This window comes from Cinclus cinclus, chromosome Z, assembly GCF_963662255.1.
Source record: "Cinclus cinclus chromosome Z, bCinCin1.1, whole genome shotgun sequence".
Lineage (NCBI taxonomy): Eukaryota > Metazoa > Chordata > Aves > Passeriformes > Cinclidae > Cinclus > Cinclus cinclus.
The window spans coordinates 64,030,849-64,048,261 of NC_085084.1; the positions used below are offsets into that span (position 1 = coordinate 64,030,849).

At 38.0% G+C, this 17,413-nt stretch overlaps 1 protein-coding gene across 1 annotated transcript in view; it reads right to left on the bottom strand.

Moving 5' to 3' along the window:
- MAST4 (microtubule associated serine/threonine kinase family member 4) overlaps window positions 1-17,413 on the bottom strand; it is a 279,151-nt gene that overhangs the window by 215,835 nt on the left and 45,903 nt on the right. The window contains exon 2 of the mRNA XM_062513746.1: window positions 5,314-5,467. Within this exon, the coding sequence (XP_062369730.1) occupies window positions 5,314-5,467 (154 nt within the window). The remainder of the gene's footprint in view (window positions 1-5,313; window positions 5,468-17,413) is intronic.

The following is a 17,413-nucleotide window of genomic DNA, read 5'->3' on the forward strand; positions in this document are numbered from 1 at the left end:
GGATCCTTGGATTAAAGATTCTGTAAAAAGAAATTATTATGTATTATGTTACCTGTACTTCTGTAAAATCAATATAAGCCTAGCAGATAACAGCCCAACCACAGTTAGACACAATTAGCCCACCAGGAAGTCTTTTCCAAGTAGTTATTGATGAGATAACAGTAAGCAAGGTAGGAAGTTCAAACTATAGGTAGGTAAAGTGTATTTTTTCTTTATATATAATGGCAGAGCTTATCAGTATAGTATAGAAACAACAGAGTTAGCTGCAGTACTCTCCAAAATGATCTTTTCCCAGAAATATGCTCTCCCATCTTTCAGGAGTAGAAAGGGAGATAGCAATCTCCAAACACTGCACAGCAGCTGAGAAGACAGAAGAAGGATGCACTGCCCATCTCAGGGCAAAGCAAGCAGCAGCAGCTGGGACATGAAAGTAAGGGCAATTTGTTTTGCTTGTCTGAGTGATTTGATAGGTTAACCCTCTCCACGGTAAAAGCTCATTTAATTTCTCATCCTTTCACATTACCTTCTGCTATGGATTTTATTCAAGTATCTCTGAACGCAGCAAACTAAAATCTGTAGACAATTTAAGCCAAAAAAGCCTCTGACTATAGACAGCCCTTTGAAGTTTGTGGAGATCAAGAAAACCAGCCACTACAGAAAAGCAGCTTTTTAATTAAACATCTTTTCTCCTGATTCAAAACAAGTTTTAAAATCCCAGTCTGTGTACCATTAGAAATCCATAAGAAGGCAATCTAATACTACAGCAAGAGGCATTTAAATACATGTGTATTAAACAGATGTCTATAGTCCAAATAATAAAAGAGCTGATCTCACCTAGCCATACTTTCCTCTTAAGTCTGTCTAGCACACCTCCAATGCTCCTGCACATAGAGGACACCAGTGTCCCTCTGAAGCAACCCTCTTTCCCCTCTCTATCTGACCTAGGGCTATGAAACAAGCAGCTACAGCTCAGCTTTGTCACAGGGCTGATCCTGCAGTTCAACAACCTGTGCAAGGATTGTTTTACACCCCCGGTGGTAAAAGCAGAACTTTGAAAGATCCAGTTTACTTCCCAGACAAAGGGCGTGGCAAGCACTGTTACCAGTATGTGTTAGTGCAGGCAAGTGGGAATCTGGAGCAGGAGAGAAGTTAGGACACAGCAGAAGAGAAAAAGGCAGATACTGATTATAGTGCAAAGGACTAGGTTACCCAAAAACATTATAACCTGTTGGAAACATGACCTTTCAAATTAAAAGATCAATTGATCATCAATTACATTCAAGTTCTTTAACTGTGAGATTGTTTTATCCCATGAATGCTTATGTTTAGCAACCACAGTTATGAAATACTATCTTTCATCTTGTCTTTCTATTAAACAGGACTGTTAGCAATTCACAACAAGAATTATTAAGGGAGATTTGCTGGACTAATAGCATGCTGCATGCTATGTGCATTCCAAACACATCTTTATTTTTCCAGAAGTCATCTTCCTGCACAATGAAGATTAAGGAAAGCAATACTGTTGCAACAATTATATTGAAGGGCTTTTTCCAAAATGTAATAGCATGGTATCTCCAGGAACCACTATTCATTTCTTTAATTGGGCAAACTTTAATCAATGGCTGCGTAGCAATTTTCAACAGAATGCAATAGTAGATTTATTCTCAAAAACACTGATTTCATTTTTCTTCTTCTTTGAAAAGCATTCTTTGCTTGTCACTGAAAAGATGTGGTTGCTGGATTGCTTAAAACTGGGCAACTCGGGAAAAAAATTTGCTCCAGTTTCCCTGAAGCTCTGTCAAAAATAATTCCATTTTATATCCCATCTATGCAGGTTGCCAGCCCTCTTCTTCCTGATCATGATGACCAGTACATTATGATGTACTGATGACCCAGTACATCATTCTCAATTTTCCTTGTATTCATACATAAAGAGTTTTGTAATTTTCTTCTTCCAATTCACTATAGTAGCTTCTCAGTAACTGTAATCTTTCAGGTTCTGCAAGTCTCATTCAATATACTGCAACAACATAGACTTTATTTCTTCTCGTATGCCCTGCATATTATTCCCTCTTGTAAAGCTCAATAAAGTCATTTATCTAGGATCTATTCCTGGAAATAAAACCCCTATCTATTTACCTCTACTAATATTCAGCCCTACAGGAATTGAACTATTCTGTTTTACATAAACAAATAAATTTTATTTTGTTTGTTTTCATTGTTAATACTCCTTATGTTCTATGGCTCAATAATATTGTGTTTTTAACAAACAAAGGAAAGGGAAAGTAAAGTACAAAGTGCAATTCACCTTTCTAACATATGGGGTGAGCACCATGTATCAGCATAAGAATATTCTACAAATTTGCAAGCAAGGAGTCTTGTCTCTTGCTTCATTTACTCCCACCTACTCTATATAAGGAGTTGCACATTTTTTAAGAGAGACAGAGACTGAACTCTAAATCATTTCAAATATACTTTCCTGAACTATTTTCCAAAGAACTGATACCCACTGTTAAGCTAGCATTTAAAGGTTCATTAAAAGTAACAAATGAGAAGAAAGTATAAAGGAAGACAGTAATCAGTAACAGTGATATTAAAGATCACTATCACTAAATTTTTTTTTCTCCCTTTGTGGACCAGGAATATTTTTTCAAAAACATTAAGACTTAAATAGAAATTTGGGAGGGAATGTATGAGCACAGAAGTTATCCTTTACCAAGCATATGTCAGCTCACCATTTCAAAAGAAGGATTTCTTGTGCCTTCCTTCTCCCCTTTTTTTAATGACACCATGATTCTTGTAGCTTTAAACTAGAGCGGCAAACCACTTTTAAGCATTAAAGAAATACAAAAACCCCCAAAACTTCAGTACATTAAAAAAGGTGTGTAAACACATGACCAAAGCAACACTGAAATTATTAACTTCAGATTACTGAACATTTGAAACAACTCTAGGAATTAGCTCCCTGTCTGCAGTGGTTTCTTTAAAACAGTTTTTAAAAAATCCCTAAAGAATATAAAGAACTTTCTATCATCAGAATGAGTTTGATTAATTTAATCAGTATCATGAAAGCTGTTAAGATATTTGAATTATTTTAAGATGCCAATGCCCTAGGGTATTCAGGTTCATTTGAAGTGCATTAGTAATAAAGCAGTTTAACATCATTGCACACCATATTCCCAAATCCTGATAGGAAACTCTGCACAACATATTGCATGCAGAAAAAAAGCATATCTATTTCCTTTTCTAAAGGCCTCAAGCAATAATTCAAGCATAGAGATAAAGACTAGAAGCTATGGGAGTAGAGCACAATTGCTATGTTTGTTTTTGATTAGGCTGTCTTCTTCCTCTTTATCTGCACGGCTTATATGGCAAAGATCAGTTTTTAAAGATCACCACTCCGCTTTAAAGTCAGACAATGACAAAAGTAAAAAACCATACCAGCTCCTACTTAAAAAATAACTCTGCTGGGAGTTTTTAGCCTCAGTAAAACAGTAGTTTGGTTTACACTCCAAGCTTTCAGAACTAAAATGATCCTGAGTTGCCAGAAATGGCTACCAAAATTGACACTTGTCTGCTGTAGGTCACTTACTTTTCATGAAAGTCAATATGGATCACAAATGCTCTTACATTGTTTCTGAAATCTTCATTACAACTCATGATAAAAATGAAATTGCAAGGGAAATAACAGATGTTACCCTAGAGACACTAAAAATCAGAGCAACAATTATGTGATGATATAAGAAATTCCTATAGTAGCATAGTATGTTGTTCCTTCACATAAAGTGTGAGACAGTTAAATTTTTTATGTTCTTTAAGTTCCTTAAGGTTCCTCAGACCAAATTTACTTGTCATTTACCAGAAGCCATGCAGGTGATTTTAAATTGGTGAATACAAAAACAGGTATTGCTATAACTTCTTGGAGCTTCTTCCAAGGAAAGGTTAAGCAAAGGGGTAGGAGAAAAGTGAGAAAAGCAAATACTGTAAAAGTACTTTTCGGACACTCACTGGAGAATAGTCAGCTCTATCCACTGTGGAACCATTTTTCATACCCAGGTGAAAACAATTCTGAAAAATTCACAGAATTTAGAGACAGAGGACAGTCCTACCTCAAGTAAACACAATTTCAACTTCCTCTAACCTAAATTTCATGTACTTGATTCTAATATCAATCAAGATCACTCAGACAGATAAAACAACTTCCTCCTGAGGGGAAGAGGAGAGGCAGGCAGTGATTTCTTATCTCTAGTGAACAGTGACTGGACCCAAGGAAATGTCACCAAGCTGTGTCAGGGGAGGTTTAGGTTGGGTATCAGGAAAAGGTTCTTCACCCAGAGGGTGGCCATGCACTGCAAACAGGCTCCCCAGGGCAGTGGTCACAGCATCAGCCTGACAGAGCTCAAGATGTGTCTGGACAATGCTCTCAGGCACATGGTGTGACTCCTGGGGATGGTGCTGTGCAGGGCCACGAGCTGGACTTTATGATCCTTGTGGGTCCCTTCCAGCTCAGCAAGTTATGTTATTCTGTGAAATTTTAATCTTCCTGTAAATTTACTGCAAACTATTATCCGTCTCACCAAGTACAACAAATTCCTCTAACTAATAGCCATTATGTACTTTTTGAACATACTTTATAAAAATTCTAGTGAATTTAAAAATTATTTTTCTTGAAATACACAAAATTCCTATTTGTTATATTCAATTTACTCCATAATCAAAACCAATCATTCTTCAGTGACCATCATTGCCACAGAGATACCGGTACAGTCACAATACCAGGACCTAGAAGTATCTAGAAGATGCTACCGGGGCAGGCAGGGCCTGAGCCCTCCTCAAGCATCCTGCTACTTCTGCATGGTTCCACAGAGAAGCTGCAGTCCACAGTTTGTTGGTAATGCTGTTCCTCCCCTGTGAGTAGTCCACCACATAAATTATGCCAAATTGCATTTTCTTTAATGAAATCAACTCTAAAATATCCATGCACTTCATTTCCTTGAGGAAACAAGAGATGCAGGTGATCCCATAGATGGATGCACATGAGTCAGCAAGATAAATGCCACAGTCATGGAAATCTCAGGAAAGGGGTGATTTTCAGGCTGTCCTTGGCCACCTCTCAGCAGCCCCCAGAGGCAGAACCTCAAACACGACTCATCTCACTAACAGTCAGGAAACCCACATGCAAACTTATGGGAACTCCAGCTGGAGCTCACACTTCCCCCAAAGAGTTTGGCCACAAGGCAAACATTGAGGGTCAAAGTGCCATCAGCCCCACCACTGCTAATCCAGGTGACACCACACATGCCCCAAACTCACCAGTCAGAGCTCCTCCAAGGCTTCCTCTTCTGAGCTGTCTCCCATCTTCACTCAACTGCCTCTTAAATTTAGGAGATTTTCCAAGGCCAGAAGACACTTCAGGACTACTGGATTTCCGGAAAGGCATAGGTGGAGGTGACAATATGTGATCAAGCTGCAAAGAACAGAAAAAAATACATACACATACTGTTTAAATGCTTATCTTCATTGAAAGAAAAATCTCAGTTAAAGATTATGACAGCATTTGGGGAAAAAAAAATCCCAAAGATCTTACAGTAATTAATTTGTTAACTGAAAAGAAAAAATTTGCAAGTGCCAGATTTGTGTCTGGCTGTGCAAGAAAGCCATCCTCCTCTCAAACAGTTCACACCACCTCCAACCACTCTCACACAAAGAGCATTTTTCACAGAGGTCCCCTCTCAGGAGACAACAGATCATAGTTCCACTTAACATTCTATAAATCAGCATCTCTGCAGTTGTGAGCCACCTCATCTGGAAACCTACTGCAGACAGTGTCAGGCTCTACAAATGCTTTTTCTTTGACAAGCCCTCCCCACATCCATATCACTAGACATGGTGTCACTAGATGGCACTGCACCATCAACAAACTGTAAACCACTGCCTAGTCCAGGGAAATAATACAGATTTATCAATGCCAGGGAGAAGAAAAAATTAAATTCTCCTGTTTATAAAAAGTGCATTCATTGACACTGACTTTGAAGTTAAGCGGAAATACAGATCCTCGTTCTTCAGAATGGGTTCCTGTCATCATATCCACAAAACATTTTAGCTGCCTCGTCTTGACAATACATCTAATGCCTCAACATTTGATTAAATCCACAAAAACAAGACAAAATTCATGTGAGCAAATACCAAGAAAGTACAAAAAAGCAAGGTATGCACATATACAAAGTGGAAAAAGTTTTATAAACATCTTTCTCCTGTAAGTGCTGCAGTGGCATGGTGTCATAATTCTGAAAAACCACTCAATTTTTTTTCTGTAACATTTAAACCAGAACTCTCACTACAGTTTTTTTAGGAAGCCAAGCACATGTAAGTCTTACATTTTTACAGTTCACGTACTGAGACTAGTCAGCAAGAAAATCTACACTTCACCTGCATACCTGACTCTTTCATCCTTTTTATCCACTGAAGAGTGAGTCAAGGTCACCAGAAACACTGATGAAATTGCACAGCAAAGCCCATTTTTGCTTACAGTTAATCCCACAGCAGTGTACCATCTTCCATACAAAGATTTTGAATCCCATGTTTAGTTCCCTATATATTTAATACTTCAGGTTAGTTATTGTTTTGGGGTTTGTTTTAAAGGTTTCTTTATCAAATCTGCAGCTCATTGGAAGTGTACATACACTCCTAAAACATCAAGAAATACAATTGATTTCTTCAGTATATTAAGACTCATTCATGTTCACAACAGACACCGAAGCATTTGATTAACTCACAGCTCATGCCTTTAGCTATTTTCTACACTGAGTGGTTTTGGGGTCACAAAGAATATTTACTTAACCATTGTTTTCATCTTACACAAACATAGGCATATCACAAATATTTGTATTTACAATGTCTAAGATACCTCACAAGGTGAATTTAAGAATTAAATACAAATTACTTTTTTTGAAAAGGAAGCAACTGATAACAGCTAACTTCTAAAAAAATCACCATTTTGAGAGTCTTTCATGTAAGTCTAAAACCAAATACTTAAACTGCTTACTGACTGATGGATCCCAGAGATTATTTAGTTCTAGACTCCAAATTAGTCCAAGCATCTGAAGATGACACGATCCCATCAAGGCTTTTAGGTGAGTTACTGGCCAAAAATTCACGCTCTTTCTTGAAACAGGCTCACACTTCAAAGTAACCAACCACATTTTAAATCTCTTTTTTCCTGAACTAAGGTTCATCAAACTTTTAAACCACAGAAGGTAAAAAAAAAAAAAAATCAATACATGCACAAAGCTCCCTCCTACATATTAGCACTTAAGCTAACATAACAGAATTTTGCATCTTCCATTCTCTCATCTTTTTTCCCTTTTAACCAGATATTCAAACTTTATGATTGTTCAAGTCACTCCCACAATGAATAGGCTTGTGTATTCCACAGCATCCAGTCTGATTTAGAAGAATTCTTTCCAATTAAGCTGTGCTCCATTTCCACAGCTTCCAGGGCTTCAGAAGAAACTGTAAGACAGCACTATAGTACAGACAAGCACAGCACCACCTAGGTCTTCAACTCATACTTAAGATTCTATCCTAGCTTCAGAAAGTATGATTTTTGAGAGCTAAGACAGTTTAAGTATCAGCCCCCATTAGCTCATAGTATTAATAGCAATGCCCTGCCAGCATTCTCACACAATGGTACCCTCTTGTTGCTAAGTGACTCTGTCACACCACAAGATATTTTTAAGGTCTAACACTACAAAGAAACAACACAGAAGTACAAGATTTAGTGTTTTCATATTGATAGCCAACTCTTGCTTCACAGAAACAATTACACATATATCAACAAAACATTTCTGGAAGCTATACAAAAACTCATTTTTTGTTTCCAAAGGTCCAAAGTAACCCAAGAGCATGTAAAATGTGTATTTGACAGGAGTCTGTACAGTCTAACTGATATTGCAGTAAACCAAGAAGAGTAGACAAGGATATAGTCATTAACAGCTTTGACATAACAGCTCTGGATACCTGGGAAATATGAGAGAAATGGGTGGCAGGAAGTATCCAGGCTTGCAAGCTCCCTTCCCATGCTACCCTCTAGACAGTAACATGTACCTACAGTTAGAGGGGTTTATAGCCCCTATTCAGACCTCATCTCAAGCAAAAGCATTTGCAGCAGATGAGGATTTCCGCCCTCAACAGAGCTGCCTTCCCATCATGACAGGCTGAGCACTCAAGTCTAAGGCAACCAACAGAAAACATTATTTCCTTGGAACACAAAGCTGTTTCTGAAGATGCATAAAATGTTACATATCCAAATCTCACAAAGTGGTTAATTCAGTCAAAAAGATGTGACAATGATTCAGTAAGAAGATTACATCAAATTCAAATAAATAACTAATAACAAGACCTATTCAAACTTGTTAATGCTTATTTGAAAGACATCCCGGAAACCTGAACACTGTGAAAGTTCAGGTTGTGCATCTTATCCGATGATAAGATTAGACACTACTGTCCACAGGACAACATTAAAGCAACTATCTAGAAGACAGTTGAAATTCTACCAGAGATATTTTAAATAATTTCAATTAAGCTGCTTCTGATTAGCACTCACTTTTGCCCATCCACAATCACAACTCTATTGGTATTTACTTCATACTTACTAGCTATATGGACATATGCTGATGTTGCATGGCATGCAAACACAACAGGATAATCAGAGTTTGGTTGGTTCCCCTTTTTGATAAGTCAAATTTGCAGAAATTTATACCAAATTGCTGGGAATAAAACAGCTGTATCCCTGCAGGAAGTTTCAGACACATTCATGTTATATCTTGAGTATCTGGTTACCTCATGCTCTGCCCACTGCCTTATTACTGCACTCAGGCTGCAGCCATACCCTTTCTCTCAACACCCTTTGAAAAGAAATGTTAGTGACCTCAAGACCACTGGGATAACAAAGGGCAATTTTTTTAAAATAAAAAAATTAAAACAGTGAAAAATTAAAATGGTGAAAACAAGGTATTTGAGTGCCCTGTATTTAAAGTACATGGGGAGGTAAGTTAGCCTTAGAGTGTATACAGGCTGCTTAGAGAGGGATTTTTAATCAGTGCACATCTCGCCACCAGTCTCTGCTGTTAATATTCACAATGCATGGATAGTTAACTTATTTAAAAGCCTCCCTCCCCCAACATTAAATAATACCTCCTTAACAAAGGCACTTTGAAAGACAGATAACACACAGCAAACACCAACCTCTGATGAACATACTGTTCTACAATATTTACTTCTTCCAATCAATTTTTCCATACATTTGGTAAAAAAAATCTGCTTGCTTATATCATAGATATGATGAATTTCTACAGAAGCAGTGTAAAATTTAGAAGAGAATGGCTTTCACAAAACCCTACTTGCTCTCCTCACACCTATGAACCTCTTCCAAAAAGGAACAGAGAGTATTATTAAAGGAGAATGGCTTAAAAACCACATCAAACAGAGTATCAAAATATCCTTAGCATAGATTTCTACACATAGATTTAGAGATCTGTAGAAACAGGGACGGAATTTGAGTGAAAGTCTCCTCCAGTTATACAGGAATCAATTTATTCTCAAAGATTTTTTTGTCTGTATTTTCAAGCTATTAATTTTCTGTGTGAATAAAATCAGATACATTCCTCTGAAGAAAATTATTCCTGCACTGTACTATGGGCTTTTAACAGCTCACCTACTCAGAAAGGATTATACTAATATTTTTTAAAACCTCAGTGGCATTAAATCCACTGATCCACCATCATGTATTTATTCTAAAGCTAGAATGAATTCTCTGCTTTATAATTATATCATCAAATAGTCACATCAAGTACATCAGCCCACATGTCCTTATGAAAATTAAGGACATGGCAACTGATTCAAAATAAGACCTTGCATCAGTGTTCAGGAGAACAATTTGAGCCGAGTACATAATGAGGAGTGAGGCAGTCAGAAAGAAAATGCATTTCAGAGAGAAAATTCATGGTACAAGGTGAATGAAGCTAACAGAATACAATCACACTGATAAACGAGGATAAGGACAATAAGCTGTTCTGGGCTGCTGAGATGTGTTGTAACATGGAGTGTCTTTTTCCAATAAAAATTAAATTGAAATGAGAACTGAACTCATCTGATCATCTCCAGTTTTTTTTCAACACCCACTGTGGTTTCACTGTCCAAACTACTTCGCTCCCAACCTTCCTCAATTGCTCCACAGGCAGTACTTCTACTTCCCAAGAAACTGGAAAATACTGGTCAAGTATTCAGTCTTAAAAATATGAACAAAGATGTTCTATTAAGCAATTCCATTTCTTCCTCCTGAATGCAGCACAACTTCTTCCTACCTCAGGTCATGCTCTATATGCATATTCAGTCCTAATGTCACAACTCCACAGAAGGGCTGCACACTGTCACCCATTTTACATCTCACCCAGTCAAGCACCAATCCAAAAAAGAGATGCACTACCTGAAAATGTGCACATGCAATGTGTCAAAAGCAGAAAATACCAGTGTAGTTTTACTGCTAAGGGGTTTTTTATTATCAACACAAAGTCCCAATAGAAAATTACTCTAATACGTATGTTGTGTAAGAAATATGCCAAATCACAAATGTTTAAAGAAATGAGAAAGCATCAGGCTCCAGTCCTATGCAGATAAAAGCACAGAAGCTTCCCTGACATTGAAGAGAGATTGATACATTCAGTAAAAACTCTCGTTGTGGTGTTAAATGCTTAAAAGGAGCATGGCTTCACAAACCTTACAAATCCCTTCTGTCTCTTGCATTTTCAAACATAAGCTATGCCAGAAGCAAGCATGCTCAGACCCACCACTAGTTCAACAGTGATTAACCCTTGGTGCTCCTAGTAGTCTGCTTTGATATAAATCAGTCTGTTTCTTCATGTTATTTACACTGGGTTCCTCCTCAGCATACTGCCTCTCTGTCTTGATTCTTGCAAGCACTTTAAGTGCAATTGCTGGAACACAATAGCCCAGTAAAGCACTTTTTTTTTAAATGAAAGCTACACAAACTCACATCAGCTGGGCATAGGGGAGAGGTATGTTCTTATCATTTAAATGCTTTCTCTAAGTCTAATTACATTTGGCACAGATACATGGATTTTGATTAGCTGCACTGACACAGAGAGTAACACTGAACATAATCTTATTAACAGATAGGATCATACATTCCAAAAGTATCTTAGAATTCATCTAAAAATATACTTTAATCAATTAAGAGCACAGTGCAGTTTAGTTACTCCAGATGCTTGACAAGAACTCAGTAGAACCCAGTTAGACTTGCAGAGGAAATGCCACAGTGGTGTAGTATAGGTATCAGAGAAGTCTGTCTGACAGTACCATCACAAGCAGATGTGCAACCAAATTTCCACCAATGTCCTGCAGTAACTCATGTCTGCAGCACACAGGAATCCACTGCTTTTGGTTGCAACATCAGCTTTTGAAGTATTCTGCCTGTGGGTGCAGTCTGAGCAATCTAGGGCTGCCTATGAGTCTCCACAAACCTGTATCAAACACATCAGCTGAACAACACTGTGAACAGTTCCATTCAAATCAATTTCAATTTAAATTGATGGTTGAAATACTCAACATTCCCTTTACCTACAAGCAATATTAATCCTCCTTAGTTTTGAGTAGGGTTTGGACAACTATGCAACTATTCTGAATGTTCACAGCTCTCAAAGCAGCCTCTGCAGAACAAAGAACCATAAATAACTTACCACACAGAGATTAAAGGAAACTTCTCCAAAAATCAGCAGCACTTCCAAGAAGCCACGGATAATGAAGGTGAAGATTGGATACAAAGGAATCTCAACAGGCCACAAGGACTTCAATAGACAAGAAAAGATCCCATTTCTTGCCCCATTTCTTACCACCATTCCTCAAAAACAAGCAGGTATTTTTTCCACCACCACAGATCAAGAAGGAAGGTCACTACTTATCCCACATATCTTAAATTCAGCATTGCCTCTCCATGGAAAAGGTCTTGCTCAGCTTGGGCTGAAAGACCTCACTAGTTCTCCAGCCAGGTGAAGTCATTATAGTCTACACTTCAATCCTTGGATTATCTCACTTCTCCCCATGACCTCCAGTTTCCTTGTCAGGACAGTGACACCAGTCCATGAGCTGGTAAGGTCCTAGGCTCACTTCGGACTTGAAAGGATTATAGACAGAAAAGGTCTTGTTTACAGGCAAATTTGCTAATCATTCATACAGCAACACTTGATTTACACATGAATGCAACATGCAACTGGCATTGCAAATATGTCCTTACCGAAGTAAAAAAGAAACCAACAGTAAAGCTCTGTGATTCACAAAGCATGACTTCTAACCATTGTATTTACTGATTTTACATCCCACATATATGCAGAAACACAGTGCTTAAAACTCAAGTCACTGTTCCAAATTGTCCAGTTTATTATGATGAACACATGATGTTGCTAAAGAGCATCAGCAAACAAAGTCATGATGTTTTCCTATAGCATCTTGCCTATTATATCCTAGGTAGTAAAGGAACATTTTAAGAATTCTGCTAAGGATCAGTAGAGACATAACCACATTATCTTGCTACCTACTTCCTACTCATTCTAGAAATGCAAATCTGCATTTAAAACAATCGTATTTTTTCTGAAAAAAAATCTGATGTCTGGTCAATTAAAAGTAAATAAATATAACTCAAGACAAATTTGACGTATCAGCTATGGCTATGTTAAAAAATAATCAGGTTGCATCCAATCCTTTTTCATAAACATATTTACACATGATTGCACAGAAAATGAAGCAAAGCTTTTACAGTATTCTACAAGGCCAAAACGTGGCCTATAAATATGCATGCACACTGCTGTCTGAGCCAATTATTATTTTACCCTTGTTAAGATGGAACAGTTTTGTTACAATATGACAGAGTCCTTCAGTTCTTGAAAGCCTCCTGTGTGCAGTATCTCTACACACAGACTCAGAGATAGACTGCTCCCTTTCCAGGAAACAAAGGAAGCAACAGTATTTGTATTTAAGGCACTGCCTCCAATAACTAAGCCTGCCCCCAGTCTCCTTGGATTTACACACCCAGCTTTAACAAACATCTAAAGATTAAGAAATAGCAGGTTTGGCAGACCTCATATAAGGCCCTAAAAATATAAACAGAAAGCAGAACACAGTTCTAAATAACTACAGTTCAATCCACAGTTAAAAGGGATCACATAGGGCACTTTACTTACAGGTAACATCAACTCTTTTTTATTTTATTCTGACATAGCCATATAGGTATCTTCTCAGGAATGCACATGATGTGCTAAGGCCTTTTGCTTCTCACAAAAAAAAAAAAAAAAAATTATTTCCAAACTAGGAAATCGGTGTCAGCACTCTAAAAAGTGTGAAGCCAAAGCATCGCAAATAGGCTGCTAGCCAGGAGAAGGCTGCAGCAGCTCAACAGGTCAGCCCTACTAGGAAGGACACAGAGAGACCAGATCCAACACACCGGATTCTGTGAGGAAGTCTGTTTGACAAGTTAACCAAAAAAAAGCATGAAAACAGAGAGCGGTCTCCCTGGGGTCTGCCAAACCCACTCAGCTCTGCTGCAAGGGTACCATCTGGCAAAAGAAAATCCCACTTTCTGCAGTGGTACAGCTCCACTAAGCACTGCCAGGCATTGGGAAGCATGCTTGTGTTGCTTCCACAGTTTTTAAAAGGGATCTGACGAAGATAAAAACATGAAAAATCTACCCCTAGCTGCCCAGATGTGCAACAGAGCGTTCCACTGCTATGCAGCAGGAAGAATACTCCCTTCCTGCCCCTGTCCTGATGGCCATCTTGTCAGGAAGAAGTATTTCGTGGTGCTGAAATTTGCTGTCGCTACTGCCACATTTGCCTGGTGCAAAAGACCCGAGAGTTGCCAGGAGGCAGCAAGAGAAAGACAGCAGAAGCACTCCTGATTCAGTCTGGGGGGGAATCAAGGACACAGCCCAACCACAAACCTGGTGGGTAGCTCCTGGAGCCTGGGAAAACGCCTCTACTGGGGCAAAGGGACAAGAGCTGGAGACCTGCAGCAGGAGAGCCATCACACACCCTCCACTTCAGACACAACAAGGCAGTGCAGGTTTAAGGAGCAGGCACCAACACAGCACTCCTGATCCTTCCAGAGGCCCAGGGACACAGAAGCAGCAGTGGCTGACCCCCACTGCGTCCCCACAAAGGAACTTCGTGGCAGGGCAGGGAACAGCCAGTGGCAAAAACCACATCTTCTTCACACTAAGCACGCACTTCAGAGGGTTGTTTTGTTTTCACTGGTTTATCTGCTTTAGCAGGTGGGAGAGAACAAAGGCAAGAGCATTTTCAGCTAAACAGTAGGAACACCCAAGTTTAAACAAAACTTATTAATACTGTGACAAAGTACTATTTTCTTACCTTCCCTTGGATAAAGCCACCTCTCCAGCAGGTTTTGCTCTCCAGTTTTCTATGGCTGTATTCATTTCCTTATTATCAAAGGCAGAGCCATTAGTGGCATTAGCTATGCACTATGCTCTGCTCTAGATAAACTATTAAACTAGCCACACTGAGCATTTCCTTAATTTCTCAATGAAAGCAAGAATTAGCCACACAGCAAACTGAAAAGAACTTTGATATTTTAGACAGTACAGGCAGCATTTTCATCCTTAATTATTTTAATAATCCTTTTTGGAGGTCAAGAAATCCATGACAAATGCATGGAAATAAGTATTTATACTCTATGCATGTGAAGGGATCCATACCCACACATTTTTCAAACCTCTCCAATGCTTCAGCTCTTACACACATTTTTAAGAAAGACTTTTATCTGGTTCTTTCACTAGCAGGATGAAAATTTAGTAATACTAACCTTCAAAGTCACTTTCAATTGAAAGAAAAATAATTGAAATACGTAAGAAAGGAGCCTATTCATCTTCATCAGCTGTTGACACCATCATCATTCGTCTCAAGGAAAAAAACAATCCAGAGGAGAATATATGTACTCTGGAAAGAGGCAGTATGTTGAGGGGGGTTTTTGTTATACCATGAATACTAATGAAGCAAAAGCAGTTTAGTTCTTCATAAAATCTATTTCCATTCACATTCACCAATGAACTCCTAGACTACCTATAAAGGTTTCATTTATTCTATCACATTGTAAGCCTCAGAAAACTAATTGTTTATTCAAGTCTATCTGCTCCATCCATGCTCAATTAGGTCTCACTTTTCCCTCAGTCACAGCAAAATTAAAAATAAAAATGCAAGCTGAAACATTCCCAGTTCTACTGACCAGTTCCCCATAACAAACCACTCTGAAAAACCATTGTTCCAAGCACAGCAAGAGCTTCTTGACCATAATGCAGCATTTGAGGGACCTTCTCAGAACGTAGAAAATTCCTACTCATTAACTTACTCCTCTGACTAATGCAAAACACATGTGAAATGCAGCTTTCTAGTAAGAATTGTGTTAAGAACTAGTAAGCAATGTTAAGAATAACAGGGCATTCCAGCCACAGCAATTCACAGTACCTCATAAAAATGGGCTATATAATCTTCACACATAATAAGTTAAAAAATTTTTTTATAATTCTTTATTTAGGCCATTAAAATATTAAATAATCCATTTTGCCGCAAAAAGCTTCAAATTCGGCATCACTTTCATTAGGAATAACATATCAAAGGGAACCACAACACACTTATGCCAAGCAGGTACAATACAAAAGAGAGAAGCCCATGATGAAATGAGCTTGGGGTAAAAGGTTCTCAGCATGCAATGGAGCTGAAGTTGATCCATAAATCATGCAAGATGAAAGCAAGATTATTTATGTGAAGGGATTGCACTGTTAATTTACAGTCTGATTGAGAAAAGAAATGCTTTACTTGATCGATGTACCAGTGAAGTGCATGTGTGAACTTGAGCACAAATTAGTAATAATTACCAGTAGGTGTAGCTCCTCGTATTTTTTAATTAAGCTTAACAAGCAGCAGAGGCACACGCAGAAAATGCAGGTTTTTCCTGAGTTTGCCTTTAACACACTCCTAAGTTTTTAAATAATGCAGCCTCGCCACAAGAGACCTTGCAGACAAGGGCTTTTTGATCTCTTTCTTTCCCGTTCAGAGCTGAGGAAGACAGCACGCGCCGTTACCGAACAATAGCTACCATGAAAACCCTTTGCCTCAACTCGTTTGAAAGTGAACTAGAGTAAGCCATTTATTTGATAGCTTTATAGCTTTTCCCCTCATCATCTAACACAGAATTCAGAGACTGGGATGCTTCTCCTTCAGCCTCACTAGTAAAATTAGCAAAAAAAAAAAAAATTCAGAAGGGTAAGAATATGTGGGTGCAAGGTTGCACAATCCAATTTGCATTCGGCAGAGATTTGTAGTTAAGGACAATACTCAAGAACCATGTTTTTAATTTTAAGTGCCTCCACTGCATTTCAAATCATCTCTAAGCTGCCATTTGTCAGTCGCAGACAATTTACGCAGGTCTGTCATTACCAGAAGGCATTATTAACACTATCCGGCCTAAGAAAGATTTTTATTCCTTTTTAGCCTGATGACTTTAAGTAGTATAACAATTGGGAAAAACCATGAAGACCATGTGAGAATGTAATCAGACAAGTGACACTGGATCATTTTAAATACTCCAGCCCTCTATTTAATTATTTGTGCAATCTAAGCAAGTAACTTTCCATACATTCTAAACAGCCCCATTTTAAAACCCACATTTATTAAGTAGACTTATTCCTACTTGTCCTGTCTTTTTTATCCAGGCTTTTCCAATTAAACAAGCAACTATTTAAAACAACTATATTTATGGCCGAGAAAATAAAGATCTCTACCTAGATTTAAAAAAATGCTATATTAGGTCCCATCAGAAAATATAGCATAATGTATCACTTATTTTATCTGAAAGAACAGACATTAGTATATATGTGCAGGAAACCACAAAACAGACATGTAAAAAGCATCCAAATCTAAACAAGAACTGCATTTTTTCTAAAAAATGTTTAGAGCTGCTGTGGCTTCTTCACCCTCACACAGAAAATCCAAAATTAACAGCAAAAGAAGATGAATGGCTTTTAGAGCTTTATTTATAGATCATACCACCTCAGAGATTTACACACAGTTCCTTAGAAGTTCAGTATGACTTAAAACTCTCTAAATTACAAGGATTAGTTGTATACTAAATTATAGCAGTTGATTGGTATCACCATGAATCTCGTAAGTAACCTAATGCAAGTTTCATTTAAATATCTACATTGTAGGACCTAGCACAGAAGCACTACAGTATGTGAAAGATGGTGGTAACCTCCCAGTGAGAAGGGTTTTATAACAGTATTTTCTAAAGTAACCTGATTTAATTTAAAAAAATGAAGTACAACCCTAC